General features: G+C 33.4%; 1 protein-coding gene across 1 annotated transcript in view; it reads right to left on the bottom strand.

The window, feature by feature from the left end:
• The window catches only part of PHF14 (PHD finger protein 14), a gene marked incomplete at its 5' end in the record, with an annotated part of 157,476 nt that overhangs the window by 118,108 nt on the left and 20,755 nt on the right, over positions 1–18,613 (bottom strand). Inside the window, 7 exons of the mRNA XM_008063504.1 lie at positions 3,702–3,870; positions 10,626–10,757; positions 12,582–12,685; positions 14,845–14,940; positions 16,070–16,176; positions 16,491–16,761; positions 17,423–17,569. Of these exons, the coding sequence (XP_008061695.1) occupies positions 3,702–3,870; positions 10,626–10,757; positions 12,582–12,685; positions 14,845–14,940; positions 16,070–16,176; positions 16,491–16,761; positions 17,423–17,569 (1,026 nt within the window). The remainder of the gene's footprint in view (positions 1–3,701; positions 3,871–10,625; positions 10,758–12,581; positions 12,686–14,844; positions 14,941–16,069; positions 16,177–16,490; positions 16,762–17,422; positions 17,570–18,613) is intronic.

Raw genomic sequence — 18,613 nt, 5'->3', positions numbered from 1 at the left:
TGTATGTCACGAAGGTAAAATTATCTTCAAAATCTTGGTAGAATAATAAGACTAATGTGAAAATAAACTTTACCTTAGCCAATCATGGCAGGAAAAGTGAAAATTGAGAAAATCAAAAACATTATAATAATGTATTCAAAGATGGAATACCACCAATTGTAAACTATAAATATAGATACTAAATTTAAAAGTGTAACTTGGAGGATACTAGGAATAACAATTTAAAAATGTAACAAAGGGAGAGACAAATCTGTTATATACTGCAAAAGGCGTACTTTTAGGCTAGTAAGCCGTTACATGTCTGAATTCCCATAATTAATGTTGTGCTAAGAAAGGTAACTAGAACATCTCATTTTTCACTATACCATCTACTAATTTTAAACAGTTAATGCAACTCTAAAACAGAAATGACAGATACAAAATTAAGGTAACAATAGGAACTCAGCCTGAATGGTAAGATCAAGATCAAAATAATTGATTCTCTTCTGAATCTCTCATTCTTTTTCTTTTTTTTTTGTTAAACCTAGGCATGACACCTGACACCAACTAAACATCAAAGACACTCTGAATGGATTGTTGGAGGGAAGACAGGAAAGAGGCAAGGGAAAGAGGAAACCCAATAGCCACTTGTAGTTATTTTTAACCTTCATTCAGTGTAAAGACAGTACCTAACAAATCTGCTTGGCCTAATCCCATAAATTCTAATTAATTAGTAACAGAATGAATCCAAAGATACATTAGCTCCAAGATGGGTCCAAAGTTGACATTTCAATCAATATCCCCAGAGATCCTGATATAAGTAATCCATGGCCTCAAAAGTACCATATCCAACCCTGGTACCACACAGTAGTACTCTATAGAAAATTGTGTCTTGAAAAAATGCACTTTGATAAAACAAGCTAAGGAAAAAAGATACATAAACAAAGGAACCATGTTTCCAAATAGTAGAAATTTTTGGAGCTTCAACCTGTATTTTAATTCCTACAAGCAAGAATATAATCATAATGCATCTCCTTAAAGTTACTGACCATGAAATACTTTCTTGGTATTTTACTCACCAGTATCTACAATAAGTTAAAAACTTTCAAACAAGAAAACAAGAGACAAAGAACAAGATGAAAGGAACTAGATTAAATTAGAAAATTTAAAAGTTTTCTTATAATTCTAGGACCCAAAAGCAGACAGGTAAAGGAAAGGAAAAAATAGAAGAATCCTTTAAGTTATTATAGAATCCATGTTTATCATAAGTAATATTGAACTATGGGCACACAAATATCACTATAATATTCATAATTTACTCTATATGGTAACTCCAAAGTTAAAGATTATACTGGCCATGAAGAATTTCTTTAAACAATAAAGAAATTGGAAAATAATGTATCATAAGAGGAATCTTTGCAGACATAGATATATGAAGTAATAATAACTTTTCTCTAAGATCTTAAGAATAACTGTAGATATCAGTCTCAAACAGTTAGAGACAGAAACTAGCATTTTAGAAACAGAAACTAGCATTTTAGAAACAGAAACTAGCAGGCTTAATTTACGAAAAGGAAAATTCTCTCTAGTTCCTTTATAAATAAAATACATTTTTGAAGTCTAAAAAAAGTTTTAAACTACTAGGGATTATAATTATTATTACAAGCTGATCAACTTATAGCACCCAAAATAAATTATTTCAATTGCCTCATTAATTTCATAGGAGCCCAAAATACAAAACTGAATGAAGAAAATCTAGGTGATTTCTCCTAAAAAAGATCTTTTTAAAAAATTTTTTTGAGTTGGAGTCTCACTCTGTTGTCCAGGCTGGAGCGCAGTGGCACACTCACGGCCACCAGAGCCACAATCTGCTGGGCTCAGGCGATCCTTCTGCCTCAGCCTTCCGAGTAGCTGGAACTACAGGCATGTGCCACCATGCCCAGCTAACTTTTCTATTTATTGTAGAGATGAGGTCTTGGTGCTGGGATTGTAGGTGTGAACTACCCCACTCAGCCTAACAAAGATCTTTTAAGTAATTGCAATATAAGGGGTAACCACAAATTAAAAAAAAAGCTTTTGAGAAAATAGTCACTTTAAGAAAAAAATAAAGACTCTCTAAAATGAAATATGACTAGGTGTGGTAGCTCAGGCCTGTAATCACTGTACTTTGGGAGGCCAAGGTGGGAGGATCACTTGAGGCCAGGAGTTTGAGACCAGCCTTGGTAACACAGCAAGACCCCATCTCTATAAAATATAAAAAATATAAAACTAGCCAGGCATATTAGTGCATGCCTGTAGTTCCAGCTACTATGAAGGCTGAGGGGAGAGGAATCCCTGAGCCCAAGAACCTGAGACTACAATGAGCTATGATTGTTGTCACTGCACTCTAGCCTATGTGATAGAGCCAGACTCTACCTCTAAAAAAGAAAAAAGAAGAAACAGGCAACAAAACAAATGATGACAACAAACCCTAAAAAATCTTTATAGCTCCCTCAGAGAAAGATAGATTTTTTAAAAAATGTCTGTCTTGGCTCAAAAAAAAAAAAAATTCATAACTGCAAGCCAGCTCTTATGAATTTGGAGCAGAAATTTATACTACTGACTTAATGAAAAACACACACACCAAACTTTTATTTAAAATAGGCTCAGGTTGGTAGAGACTCCCAGGGACTGGTAATAACAAATAAAAATGACTTCTGGAGGAAACTTTAAAACCTGGCCTCAAATAAATTTCAATGAGAGAAAGGCAAATAACCCAATACCAAAAAATTAGCAAAAGACTTGCAGACACACTTCCCAAAAGAGAAAATAAAATTAACCAAAATATATAAAGAGATGCTCAAAATCATTAGTATTGAGAGAAATGCAAATTAAAATCAACATGACAACATCATACTGGAAAGCATTAAAATATTGGTCAAAACAAGTTTGTGAAGCAAAAGAAACATGATCTATTGCTGGTATACAAGTGTGAACTGGTTTGGAAAATAATAGTATCTAGCAAAACTAAAGATGCAGATAGTCTATAAATCAGCTAACAACACCTTAATATCTACCCTAGCTTCTTGTTACAATGCTGAAGACACAAAAATATTTAAAACAAAGTTGCTTATGATAGAAAAATATGAAAACAACCTAACTGCCCTCCAACAAAATAAAAGTTAGATAATTATCTATTTTCCAACAAAAAAAGTTATACATTAGTGAAAATACATTAAACTACATGAATCAGCATGTATGAGTCAAATTAATATAATACTGGTCAAAATACCAAGTTACAGAAGAAGAAAGTTTGATTCTATTTACATAAAATTCAAAACCTGCAAAACTAAACTATATTACTTATGAATACATAGGTTTAAAATGTAATTATAAAGAAAAAGAAGAGAATGAGAAGCACAAAGTCAAGGGAAGAGATGGCCTCCGTGGACCAAGATGACCTTGCCAAGGGATTCAGAGGATATCTAAGGCTTCAGGAAGGCTGTGTCCCATAAGGTGAGTGCTAGCTGCACCAAGGTGTTATTATCGTACCTTCAACTGAACATACAAACTATCAACACTCAAGTAAGCACAGTACCTCTAATAATACAGAAAAATAAATTCTTAAGAACAGCCAGCGGCAATACATGTTTCTTTCTTTGGCTCCTGAGTATGCTTCATCTTTCTCACCCTCTTAAATTCTGGCCTCAGAAATTTATGATGATAAATAAAGAATAAATTACCGTGTTTCTTACTGGAATCTTCTTGGGTTCTGGCGGCACATCCTGTGGAACAAACTTCACAGGTTCCTTAATCTGTCTCCTTGATCGTTTGGTCCCATCTGGCAAAGTTTCCATGGCCATGTCTGCTTCCATGTCACTGCTCCCAGCCTGGTCACATTCTGAGCACTGCCTACATAAAAAACAAGAATAAGGTCCTATCTTTATTATTATATTCTAGCTTTAGTCATAGTTTTCATAAATATAAAATTCCGATATATGTAAAGAATATATAAAAATATGCACAGGTAGTATGACCACAGGGTATATAATAACTAAACATTAGAAATGCATATACACTACTCTCAGAATGACTACCCCAAATATAATACATAAAGCAACTTAATGTATCCCTGTAAGTATCATAAGAACACAAGCAACAATGCTGTATGTTTAAGTGAACCAACATAGGAGATTCCGCACTAATTAAAAAGGTAGTTTTCCTATGGAAATCATGACTTTTCTTTACATGACATCTATTGTGACAGTAGAATACCAAAGTCCTTCATGGGCTCTGATACTAAACCTTGTAACAGTTATCATATCTTTTAAATGTAGTTAATGACAAGATATGCTGAATATCCTTAAATAAAAGTGTAGAAACAAACTTTAAGTGTTAAAAAAAAGGTCATTTTAGTTGGTGGCCCATAATATTGCTGAAAGAATAGAAACTTATTTACTAAAGGGTTTTTTAAAGCAGCACTTATAAAGTATTGTAATATGGGAACTATTAAAAAATAATTGGAGTGAAATTAAGACTAGTGGTATCCAACAGAACTTTTTATGATGTTAGAACTGTCTATAGTTATACTGTGGCAACAGGAGCCACTAGCTAGGACAGCTAATAAGCACTTAAAATGTGGCTAGTGAGACTGAGGAACTAAATTTTCAAATTAAATTTTAATTGATTTAAATGTAAGTAGCCACATGTGGCTAGTGGATAACATTCAAACAGCAGAAATCTAAACAATGACTCGGAAATCTTTACGTTGCCAATTATAAAGGCCCATTTCCAAAATTTACAACCAGTTGTTAAAAGTAATCTTTATTCAAATATTTTCTTCAAATTTAAAAGAATGATCAGAAAGCAATTCTCCAAAAGTCTTAACTGATAGTGATTCTCTTTATAAAAGTGTTTATAATGTATAAAATTGTATTTGATATTCAGTTTACATGTTACATCAGTACCCTGAATATACTACTAGCTTTTAATATTATCAATTATATTCAAAGTTTCTTTATCATCTGAATTCATGCTTCATCAGATTCACATCTCTCACTCATTAATACTGTAAAACAATATCAAACGAGTATTTAATTTCAAAAATGACAGTTTTAAATTTTGTACTCCAACAAGAGTTAAATATCAAGTACCATTTGTTTTGTCACTGCAAAAACATTAATTGCTAAAATGCAAATAATATTTAAAATATTAATATTTTAAAATTCCCAATAATTTAAGTATAAGTTGCCACAAATTTTATTTAAAAACCTGATCAATGACAGAAAAACAAATATATACTTAATGATATGTTACTCAGAAAATTTATATGTATCTATTGCTAGAGCAACCAAGCACTCTATTCCTTAAAGTCACAGATGACCATCAAAAGAAAAACAAAACTAAACTTTAATACACTTAATTGGCCCTAAATTTGTCACACATGAAAAAAATCAAAGACTAGTAAAAGAAGTGAGTAAACACTTTACAGGATGTCAGAACTGAAATGATGAGTATATTCTGAAATAATCTATAGGCAGAACTGAATTGTGAAAACCCCAGAAATATTAGTTATTATTATAAATAATAATAAATACACCAACCTTCAAGACAGATATGCCTAGAGGAAGTATCAAATTATATCACAAAAAGGATCAGCTGCTTGCCTTTATAGTATTAAAACAAATAATCTTAATACTAATTGTTAGGTCTGGGAGGATTGTTAGTTCAGTGGGCCAGTGTGCTGAGCCGGTGGCACAGGTAAGATGCAAAGAATTGCACCAAAGTTAGATTGGAAAATATAGTTTATTTACAAAGTAACTTAGAGAGGGAAAGAGAGAGCAATAGAGAGAAAGGGATTCACCTTTCCAATAGGGGAGGGGGCCAAAGCTTAGGAAACATGGTGGTGGCCATAATTCAAAGAGCACATGGTCACACCACAGTTTAGTAAAGCAATGGTAAATAGCTGCTCCAGGTTGAATCTTTTTAAACCTTCCTTTTGATGGGGGAAGGTTGTTAAGGTGTTTGGGTAGTGGTCTGCTCCACGTCATCACGAAGGGGTAGGTGAGTACAGGTACTGATGTCAGGTGATGGACAGCAAGCAGTTGGATGGGTTAGTCAAAAGATTGTTGCCATGATGGTGAGGTCTGTCTGTGTCATGAAGGTCACTAAGAGCAGATTAGGTCAGCTTGGGTCTTATGGATAGAGGCAAATACTTAAAATAGAGAAGCTAATTAGTACAAAACAAGCTGGGAAGGGGGTTATAAAACAATTATCAATAGCAACCTCTGAGAAACTGGTTCTGTCCTTGGCTAGTAATTAGAGGGTACAGTAAACTACTAGAAAAACATAAGATTTAAGGCAATGTTGAAAAGGCTGCTCTTTGAGTATATCAACTCCATCGTTGTCTTTTCAGAAGTGAAGTTAGCTAAATTTATAGATAATAGCAGTTTAGTGGATTATTAAAAGAAGCCAGGTATATTTTGACTTTAGGAAAGATAAGCACAACTTTCCCAAATATTATTTGATTCCATTGAATTGGGCAATCCATGGCTTTAATGAGATTCTTAATTCTTAGGATCCCGTGTACCAATTAAAGTAGCAGAAATGCTTTTATATATCTTAAAGGATATTTATGAGATGGAGTCTATAGTATTTAATAGAGTGTGCTTTTTTAATGATGTGAAGCAGACCACCACCAGATAATCTTAACAAGCTCCCCCATCAAGGGAAGAGTTAAAGCATTCAACCTGGAGCAGCCAGCCACCACTGCCTTGCTAAGCTATGGTCTGTCCGTGTGTTCTTTGAGCTACGGCCGCCATGTTGCCTAGCTCTGGCATCCTCCCCTACCTTGGGAAGGTGAATCTCCCCGACCCCCATTTACTTTCTAAATAAACTATATTTTACAATCTACCATCTGTGCAATTCTTTGCATCTTTCACATAGCATCGCATCACAGACCGTACCCCCGACCCCATCTGGTCTAACCTGACATTTTTGGAGGCTCTATGGGAATTTTAACCTAACAATTTCAGTCTTACAAATTTTTACTTAACACATTTTTATTTTTAGTTGGAGTCTCACTCTGGCACCCAGGTTAGAGTACAGTGGCACGATCATGACTCATTGTAGCCTTGACCTCCTGGGCTCAGGTGATCCTCCTGCCTTGGCCTCTCAAACAGCTGGAACTAAAGACATGCACCACCATACCTCGCTAAGTTTTTTATTTTTTGTAAAGACAAGGTCTTGCTATGTTGCTCAGCCTGGTCTCGAACTCTGAGGTACAAGCAATTCTTGACCTTAGCCTCCCAAAGTTCTGGGATTACAGGCATGAACCACCATGCCTGGCCACCTAATAAATTCTATTAGAAAAAAAGTGCTAAAATTTATAATTCCCAAAGAAAATGTTAAAAAAAATCTTAAGTAATCAAAATAGTCAATTAAATAAAATGAATTTCTAGGTATAAATAATCCAAGTCAACCTCGAAGGAATAACCTTCACGTTAAAATACAAAGAGATGTTTCTCAATCTGCAATACCTTCTTCACCTCCAGCACCACACAACTGCAACTTACAATCGGAATGATGATCCAAGGGGGTTCCAAGAATCTTAATTATTAAACAAAAATAATTTTACCATATAATAGTGCTAAGAGAAGAAAGTATACTAACTTAATTTAGAGGACTTTATTTGAATAAGTCAAAGAAAAAAGAATTATGAACCTATAAATGTAATATACCCAATAACATTCCACATTTTGAATATTACACATAATTCATTATTTACTTTTTTTCACCTCCACAAACTACCATTTTTAGTCTTCAAGTAGAACTCAGGATCCCACACCACAGTTTTTTTTTCTTATTTTTAAGCTGTCAACCATACTTTCCCCTCTTTTTAAAGAAATGTCTTGGCTGAGGTGAATGGATTGCCTGAGCCCACGGATTCGAGACCCACCTGGGAAACTTGGTGAGACCTCATCTCTACAATAAATAAAAAAAAAGTTAGCTGGGCGTGGTAGCGCACGCCTGTAGTTCCAGCCACTTGGAAGGCTGAGGTGGAAGGATCGCCGGAGCCCAGCAGGTTGAGGCTGCGGTGGCAGTCTGGGCGACAGAATGAGACTCCAACTCAAAAAAAAAAAGAAAAAGAAATGTCTTGACAGACACCTATATAAAATGTAAAAAGATGGCTCAAATATCATCTCAGTCAAGTAATACCTCAGTCCCTTACACCTCTGCATTATGTAAGTATCTCCTTTAGAAGCAGGAAAGAACATTTAACTCAACTTCAAAGTTTTGTTCTTTTTATACTTATTAAACCTGAATACAACTTCAAACTAATAGTAGATATACATATTATTTTATATACAGTAAATGTTCCATCCCAATGCTGGAATTCCTACTCAGTTAATGAGTGGAGGGGTGAAGAAAAAATATTTTAAATGGACAAATTATCAAGAAAAACAAATAAAAAAACTTTTATTCTGTAAACTTTTCATAGGGCTTATATTTTCTTTTCAACATAAAAGAGAACACAAAGGCATATCCAAAGAATAAAAGGCTATAATAAGCATTATGTCTCTGGCAAATAACCTTTTTCAAAATATTCTACAAATACTTAGAAAAAATAAGACAAATTCTAATCAAATGGGTGGTAGAAACATAGCATTAGTATTATAAATCAAAATAATTATTATTTGAGCTACTCTAATAAATCAAGTCCTACTATTTGTATCCTACCAAACTTGTCCTAGAAAGAATTTAAGGCAATGTGCAGATTGTATGTTTTTAAAAAAACAACAATAACAAAAACCAAAATAACAAACTAAAAAAGAGAGCATAAGCCGGGCTCGGTGGCTCAGCCTGTAATCCCGCGCCTTTGGGAGGCTGAGGTGAGTGGATTGCCTGAGCCCGTGGGTTCAAGACCCGCCTGGGCAGCAAGACCGCATCTCTACAATAAATCAAAAAATCAGCCGGGCGCAGTAGCGCACGCCTGTAGTTCCAGCTACTTGGAAGGCTGAGGCGGAAGGATCACCGGAGCCCAGCAGGTGAGGCCGCGGTGGCCGGGAGCAGCCACTGCACTCCAGTCTGGGCGAGAGAGTGAGACTCCAACTCAAAAAAAAAAAAAGAGAGCATATACACTTTAATATTAGAGATGAGCAAACAAAACTGAGCCTATATCCCCTGCTCAGTTCTTTACCCACCTATACTCTTCATCTACTTCACTCATCCCTAGCCCAGCCATAAGAAACCCCTGAGTTTTCGCCTCTTCTGGGCAGCTGAGTATTTTTCAAGAAAAATCAAATAATTACATTTACTTATTCATGGAAAAGTCTTGCTCTACAGCCTCAGCAAGTCAGTTATCTTAAAAATCACCGTAACCAATAAAACACCCTGAGTAGTTTAGGCCCTTTTTGCTGCATTTTCACTAAAACACTCAGGCTAGGCACTTTCTTCTGAAGTTCTTCCAGAAATCCTCACACACTGGAAACCAGAGTCTGCAAGGAAGGATTATTAGGAGCATACACAACCTCATTTACGGAGAGAATAGTGTTTCTCCATCTTCCAAATTCGCAGAAAAATGCCCTGGCTCTGGATACTATCAAATTAGCTTCCAATTTAGAAACCCACCCAGATGCTTATTAACACTGTTGGCATTCGAATATGCTGTAGCAGTTTCTTTTTAAATTCTAAGTTTCTAAAGCACATAAATACCAAAAAAAATGTACTCCACTGTATTTAAAAGGACTAGGCCAGTATGAATATCTCAAAACAAACTGATAAAATAATAGTATGAAAATGCAATCCTGTGAAAATGGTGAAAAAAAAAGCAGCCTCCTAATCAAACAAACAGAGACAGCTGTAAGAGATGAAACAATAAGGTCAAAAAACATGCTTAGCGTATTTGAGGAACACACACAATCAAGGGTCTGGGAAGCCACTCTTTTCTAAAACCGGAAAGGTAATCTATTAAAAAGAACACTCATGTTCATTCCATAGTTTTCCGTTTCCTATATTATCCTTCCTTATAAGAAATCACTCTATTAAAATCTGAACATTTATTACTTCCTTGGACTAAAATTAAGAAAAGGATAAAACTCATTATATAGATAGTTTAAGTTTTTACCAGACACCTGTAGTAATTTGATATGCCTAAATTAATTTTTTTTTTTAAATCAGAAATGTTTGTCAAATGTTCCTAGATTTTCAAAGAATGGCTGGACTTAAATATAACGAGCACAAATGACAAATACCAGAAGTAAAGCCTTCTGTGACAGTAATTCAGAAATAAAATATTAAATTACAAGTAAAAGCTTTGAATATAAAGGCATATTTTGGTAAATATGTTCAATTTCAAAAAAAAAAAATAAAGCATTTGAGAAATTCTTAACAATAAAACAAAAGATAATTACACACAATGGACAGAATTCATGCCTTAAGAATCCATTGCTAAGATATCAAAATAGCCACAATTAACTGAAAACTCATTTCTCAAAAAAGCTGTCACAGATTTATTCACATAAAACTAATAAGTATTTATGACAATATCAATTCAAAAACGTGCCAAATACTTCATTACCAACCAGTATGATATAGTCCTTCATCTTATACTACTAAAACTAAGAGCAAACCAGTTCAAGCATCTAAATCTCCCCCATTTTACTTACCAATAACTGTTTTTGGTCTTTCTTGGCATCCTTGTGAGAGGAGGATCCAGACATCCGAGATGGTAATGCAGCTTACAGGTATCACACAATAGAAGAAGATGTTGATCATGGTTCTTCTTACAAATCCCACAACTTTGAATAAAAGCAGCAAATAAAAATTTGAATAATAATTATCATAGCAAAACACAGCTTACCTAAAGCATATTTTAAAAATTTTTCAATTTCATCTTGATTAACTTAATATTTCTCCTGTTGGGGCCAGCAAATTTTTTATGGAACTCATCTTATAGTGTCAATAACTGTTTATTCTAAATACTTTTGAGAATGTTAAAAATCGTTGGATCTAGTATAAATTTAAATATTACTTAAATACAACCTTTCAAAAAAGAACACGTGTAAGGTATTTATTCTCAACATCATTTTAATTTTAAACATCACTTAAAAACCACTTAACATCAGCTTACTTCTTCTCTAGAAATATGGATTATGAAACAAAATTATTTCCCAAGTTCCTAAAACTACAAAAAAGCTATTTTACAAACAAAATCCAGTTTTTTGCTACCATTAATTATAAGCCTTTCAAAGAGTATTCAACATGTAAAACTGCTACCAAGGTAAGTATCTTTACAAAATCAAATTTTGAGTTTAAAAAATATACCAACTGATATTTATTTCAAAGAGTGGAAGTTTTATGATAATAGCTGTTAAATTTTGAATTTTTGTTTTTAAGAAATCCAGCTTCTCTCATTCAAAAAGGCAATTTCACTGTTCCTGAGAATACAAACACCATGACCTTAAAAATCGAGAGTATATTTATATTGGGAATGTGCAGAGTGAGGGAAAAGTTGAAAATGTAAAAGAGTCATCCATGTATGCAAAGAGCAAAAGAGCAGTAATGGTTAGATCTATTTTCTAATACTCCTAGGAAAACAAAAAAATATACATACACAAAAAAGCTCCTCCCCCCAGAAAAATACACAAAACAACCAGTACCTGGTCCCAGAGTAAAAAAGGGAAGTCGCTTAAAATACATTCTGAAAAAAAAGTGAACTGTAGTCATAAAAGTCAGAAGCACAGCAATAAGCCTGATGGTTACAAATGAGCCAGCTGCATTTGGAAAGGCCGGCCTGAGGAGGGGCACCGTTCCCATTCCATTTTACAAGAACAGTGGGCTCTTCCATAGTTCAAGGAAGACATTTGCTACTACTTATGGAGGGAGGTTCCAACAAAAAATGGAAAGCAGTTATGGTGATTGATATTGCTGTTAATGCTGCTATTTCTGAGAAAGAAGTTTTGAGAAGAACATTTATGCATTTACATAGGTATGCATACACATATATACACCCACAAACATACCATCTTCTAAACTTCTCTCACGTAATCAATATAAGTCACATTAGAAAAGTGAGATCCTCAACTATTTAACTATGGACGAAGTCTTGATCACATAAAATAACATAACAATGAACACTGAAAATATTGAGTAAAAATACTTCTGCAATCAAAATTATTTATAATATATAAATGAAGTCCATCACTACCTAAAAACACAAATAAAACTCTCCAACTCATTCAAGTGAAATAAAAAATAAATGTCCTTTTATCTATTATTATCTTAATTATTTATCTACTATTGTTTTGATTATTTGAGACAAGAGTCACCATATTGTTTAAAGTAACTTTCCAATTTCCCAAAGAGAACCATCATTTCCATGAAGTTTACGCGATATATCACCAGTTACTTAAAAGATATAAAAAGTCATTTATCTTACTAAATGGCAACAAAAACCTCCTCTATCATTCAACCTAGAAAGCATCTTTGATAAAAATGAACTTCAAATGCATTTAACTTAAATTCTGGGACAGATATCATTCTCAAATATTTGAAGTATCTTCTTGCTCTAAGTATTAATTTTAAAAATACACAACATGCTCTATTATCATTTTGTTACTTGCCTATAAAGCACTGCAGGAAGGATAGATGCCTTTTGTGTCCCTCCTTCTTTTTTACTTGGTTTTCTCTCCTTGGGTGCTCGCAAAATTGCCGGTATATTCAACTTCTATAGATTTGAACAAATGCAGGATATATTGTTTAAGGTGAAAAAAAGCAACACTTTCCTATATTTGGTACTCAAGCCAACTAAATATAGTGGACTGTTAAGGGAAATCTGCTTTACCAGTTATAACACTGTCAAAAAAAGACTAAAATAGTTTTTGTCTAACATTTATTTCCATTAGAAGACTATAATTACATACTTTCATCAATTTTCAGTAGTATACTAAATCATTACGAAAATTAAACTTCTACTCAGCTTTAAAAAGTGAAAGACAAGGACAAATATTTGGGAGCTTAAAAAAAAATAACACAGCACACTTAACAAAAAGAATATTGAGGCCGTTTATTTTCTTCAATATCCCAGTTATATTGGTGCTCCATAGGTTAATTAGAAAAATTATCTTATTGGACCAAACTCTCCAACAAAGCAGGCGAGATTCTCTTTGGGTTTCTACTAATCTGTAGTATTCTGGCTTCTCAGACAGCAACCATCTATCAAAGTCATTTCTTAGTAGCCTGGTGAGCCCACATCTGTTCAACCAACTGAAAAGAAGTGTCATGCAAGCAGTACAAATGAATTCCTCTTATGCTATATATTTTACATCTGCACAAGAAAATTTGCAAGCCTCTGTTAGAAGACATTTAATAATTGACAATGTCTTTTATAGTAGATAATATTTTACACTAAACAGGAGATTCTTATAGAAGAAACTTGCAAATCAAGCCAAAAGATAATGCTAGCCTTGGCAAATAAAGTCTTGTACTCAACATTAACACTTCTAAATATTAAATATAAAACTCTATAATCTTCTGCAAATTCACCAACAACCAATCAATAGGAACAAAGCCTAATTCTTCTAGTGGCAATTACTAATTCTCACCTTTTAAAATAAATTATTCTTCATAATTCAAGCTTCAAAGCATCTTTGGTAGTACAAATCAGTATGTTTTACTACATAAAATAATCTACACAAACTGTTTTGAATTTGATTCTTTCTAGGCCTCTGAAACAAATACTTTGAAAAACATCTCTCCTTTGAAGGGCATCCTTCATAAATAAAACTACTTTTTAGTGAAAGGGCCACAAACAGTAGATCCCCATCATACTCAAAATATAACTGATTGCTAACCAGGCACAGTGGTCATGCCTGTAATTCCAGCACTTTGGGAGGCCATGGTAGGAGGATTGCTTGAGCCCAGGAGTTTGAGACAAGCCTGGGCAACATAGTAAGATCTCATTCTCTACAAAAAATAAGAATTAGCTGTGGCATGTGCCTATAGTTCCAGTTGCTCGGGAGGCTGAGATGGGAGAATCGCCTGAATCCAGGAGGTTAAGGACGCAGTGAACCGTGATAGTGCCACTGCCCTCCAGCCTAGGAAACAGTGTGAGATGCTGACTCAAAAAACCCACCAAAACCCAAAAATCAACAACAAAGAAAAAATAATTGCTGATTCTTCAGGAATAGGTAAAAAAAATTTTTTTTAAATAAATAAATATCCAATTGAAATCATTTGAAAAAATTCTTAATTTATCAATTATATATACAGTACTAAAAAAAGCATTCAAAGAAGCCCATCTGACAATAATTCTTTTCATTGCCAAGAACTTTAATAAAAATGTTCATGCATAAAATTAAAAAAAAAAAATAACTACAACCATAACTACTGTTTAAGGTTGAAGGGAAAAACTACATTTTAACATTACAATTCAAAAAACCATCTCTTACACAGCTCAAAATCAAATTAACATGAAAATAATTTTCTAGTTTGTACACCCAAATACAAGAAAATATAGCCTAACAACAGGAAAGAAAAAATGGAGCAAGGAATCTAAAACTGCTAAATTAAAGGAAAGAAGAACGTAGTAGGGAAACTCATGCTTCAAGTCTTAGTTTCATCACAAATGACAGGTCAATCAGAGCAAATGAAAAAATTCTGCAAATGAGATAGCTGTTGAAACAACAAAATTAAGCTGCAGGTTCTCGATAGATGGCTTCCAGAGCTCTAGATGTATTTCTTGCAGAAATCATTATCCCAAAGGATTAGGCAATGATCAAACAGAATTCTACAGTTAGCAAAGCGACAGCTGTATCAGAAATCTGTTCTCTAAAAATCACACAGATAGCAAGAAGTGAAGGAGATAACAACTGGAAAGAAACTAACCTGCCCTGTGATTCTGCCAAGTAGAGCCCATATTCCTTGCCCTTCACTTCGAAGTTTTCCATTCAGGTTTTGTAGTTCTTCTAAAGATTCACAGAGCTACAAAGTGAGTAAGTCAAATTAGTAAACTTAATTAAAATTCATGAAAATTTAAATAATTTATCAATAAATTGTCAAGAATATCTACACAGTATATTCCACATATTTTCAATACATTCAAGTCACAATACCACTGAGACAGGGCTATCCAATTATTTGATAGTATCTTTTGTTGCTATGTAAACATTTTGTTTTATGCTAGCATTTTTAATAATAATAATGATAATTACAGTTATATGTTCCATTATAGTGTACAATATAAAGCTACAGACATTCTGCTAATTAACCCTTATGACTCTACCAAGATACATTTACACCATTTTCCCAATAAAAAAACTAAGGATTAGTTTTTGTGAGCCAGGTCAAGATCACAGAACTAGCAAGAGCCCCCAAGTCTTTTGACTCTTAATTCCACATACTCTTTCTACTACATTATATCTGATTATTGGAAATTTACTTCCTACTACTATTTCAAGATTTAAGATGTTTCCTAACAATAAGTCAATACTCATTTTATATGCTCATGCTCCTAAATATCTGACATTTTAGTCACATTTTGCTTTTATATTATATTTCTTTTCGATCTTCCTCAACATTAGAATGAACAGGTACATGAAAATTTAAATTGGGAAGTGCTTTTTTAATCAAAAGTAACATTACAATACAAGATAAATAGTAATTTAAAAATACATTTCTAAATTTTCTATAAACTTAGAAAGTGAACCTCTATACTACTGTGTATTGGTTAAGAATAAGGAATAAAGTCAGATTAAGTTGGCCTTGAATCCCATCTATGACTTGACTACCTATGTAACCCTGGAAAAAGAACTTAACCTCTTCAGGACTCACTTTCCTCCGCTGAAAATGGTAACAATAATCATAATCTACACTATAAAGTTAAGGTGAGAATTAAGTGAGTTAATACATTGAAAGAGATCCGAATTACGGTTGCATATAAAATGCTCAGTAAGAGACAGAAATGGTACGGAAGATAATGAGGGGCAGAAGTGACAAAAGAGCCTAAAAGTTCTAAAAGAATTTCAAATGGAAGCATAAACAGAAATGTCATAAAATCAAAAAGAAACCATCAATAAGATCTATTATGTTGAGTATTTTATAGTCAACTTACCTTATTATATTCCACATGAAGTTTTTCTTGTTCATTCTCTAATTTGTCCTTTATATTCTTTTGTTCTGCCATATTTTCCTGAATTTGAATCATGCGCATATTTCTCTCTATTTAAATTAAATATCCAATTTTACTTTAGTAGAAAGTAAAAGTTGATATTCAAAAACACACAAAAAAAGAAACTACCCATAAAGACAATCACATCTATAAACTTATATTTTTTAAAGCACTTTGAAATATATTCACAAATATATGAGCCTTGCATTTTACAAAAACCTGCAACTTATTAGGAAAATACAGATGCTTCTACGTGATATATGCAGCACGGCGAATAAAATTCTAAAAATTAACAGCATTGCAAGTATTTTCATTAGTAAGTTGTTCTCAGTCAAAATGTGCATATATCAGTGTCCATACTGACCAAAATAATAATTCACAAAGTCAGCAGTGAGGGCTGGTTGCTTATGTTTTCTCCTTCCATCCACACTAGAACTGGTGTCTGAATTGTCCACAGGAAAGATATCTGTACTGATCCCCATTAGCTCTGCTTTCCGCATCAGTTTACGAATGGCTGAAGCACTGCTAGTGAGTGGTCTGGGCAATTTTTCCCTTGGAACCCAGGCCTGGGGTCTGGTGGATCGAGCTAGCTCTGCTTTGGCACGATATTGCTGAAGCCGGGCATTGATCCTTGCCTATAAAAAAATTCATATAAACTATAAAATATAAGAAAATGGAACGTGTTCCTTATGATTTTTACACTGATTTTTCACTTCTATGTTTAGAAAAAAGTAAAGATAACCAGAATTTCCTATATCGAGGCTAACTATATTTAGAGGCTAACTATATGTGTCAATGGTCCTTAGTGTATGCTGCATTATTCCTGAGTTACAATCAACTAGAACATCTAAAGTAACAACTATCCTAACTCATGATGACAGTTAAGAGAAACAAATTTGATAAAACTGAAGTTTCTCTTCTCAATAGCTACAATAGTCACCACAGATTTACTTAATGTACACAGAAATATATTTTAAATAATGTGCAAACTGACGAAATCCTGTTCACAGACTGAAACAAGACATAGTCAACATATTGCAGTGCTAGAGTAATTTCCTCACAGTCACATTTTTCAATGTGGAAACATACTTTATAAACAACTGCTCTGCTGACTAAATGAGGAGGAATGTACTTAGCCACACATTACACTCATTACTAACCTTAATCACAACCGATTTCCTAGATAACTAACCAAACTTCATAATTATACTTCACATGTCACTGTAAAACACACATGAGATCTGAATTCCATAATCTTAAAAGAAAAAAATAAGGGTTTTGGCATGAATCTCATACCTGTGCTTCCGGTGACAGCTGTTTCTCTCTCTCTTGCAAAGACATTTTACAATAGGACTGGAGAGCCAAGTAGTTTTTTCTCTTCCACTTTCTGTCTAATCTATCTGCATGTTGCTTACAATAAGCAAAAAATGGATCTGCTATATCCTATTTAAAAAAAGCAGGGTAGAACAGTGAACATTTTTACTCTGAAGAGTCATAAGAAACCTAACACAAAAGAATATTTTTTTCCTTTTTGAAGAATCTCCTAGTGTTATTTACCATTATAATAAATTACAAAAATAATTTGTATGCATGATGATACAATAATTGCTTTATAAATTAATCCTGCACACCAAATTACTAATGTCAAATTAGCAGCTCTTTTTCTTTTAAAGGTACCAAATTCAAATCTAATATATGATTTGGGTGTACTTGTACAGTAGTGCCTCAGTATCAGTAGGGAATAGGTTCCAGGACACCAAAACTGGCAGATGCTCAAGTCCCTTATATAATATGGTGCAGCATTTGTATACAACCTACGTACGTTCTCTCATATACTTTAAATCATCTCTAGATTTATAATACTCAATCCACAAACATAAATGTTGTGCAAATCATTGTTACACTGTTCTGGTTTTTCATTTCTATTATTTTTTATTGTTTCGTTGCGTTGATTTTTAAATTACTTTTTTCAAGTTTTTTTGAGCCATGATTTGTTAAATCTAAGAATAAGAATTCACAAATACAAAGGGCCGACTATATATAATTTTTTTAAGTCACTGTTTAAAACAAATAGAACTTTAATAATTTTAGGTAAAAACCATCATTAAATATTAAAGTTATGCATACATAGACTAATACTGCAAAACAACACCATAGCCAAAAAATATAGGACCAGCCAAAACAGAAAACCAGGGCATTTCTAGCTAATAATGGACTCTACTGAGGATAAAAATAGATTACAAAGGCCAGGCCCTGTTAATTAAAAAATTCAAGTATCTCCTTTATCTCTTCCTCTAAAACCTCAAAGGAATCATAGCTCTCTCATAGCCATCCTTTGTGTTACTAGCCTAATGGTACATTTTTTTTACTCATAAGTACTAGGGTATTAAAAAAAAAAGATTTATCCCACCAAAAACAGAGAGAATTTGTAAAGATGTAGCCAAAAAACATAATTTTCAATATGACTACAAAATGAGTCTTTAGATC

This window comes from Carlito syrichta, unplaced genomic scaffold, assembly GCF_000164805.1.
Source record: "Carlito syrichta isolate Samal-C Ts95f unplaced genomic scaffold, Tarsius_syrichta-2.0.1 Scaffold306890, whole genome shotgun sequence".
NCBI lineage: Eukaryota > Metazoa > Chordata > Mammalia > Primates > Tarsiidae > Carlito > Carlito syrichta.
This window is presented reverse-complemented; position numbering and strand designations above follow the sequence as displayed.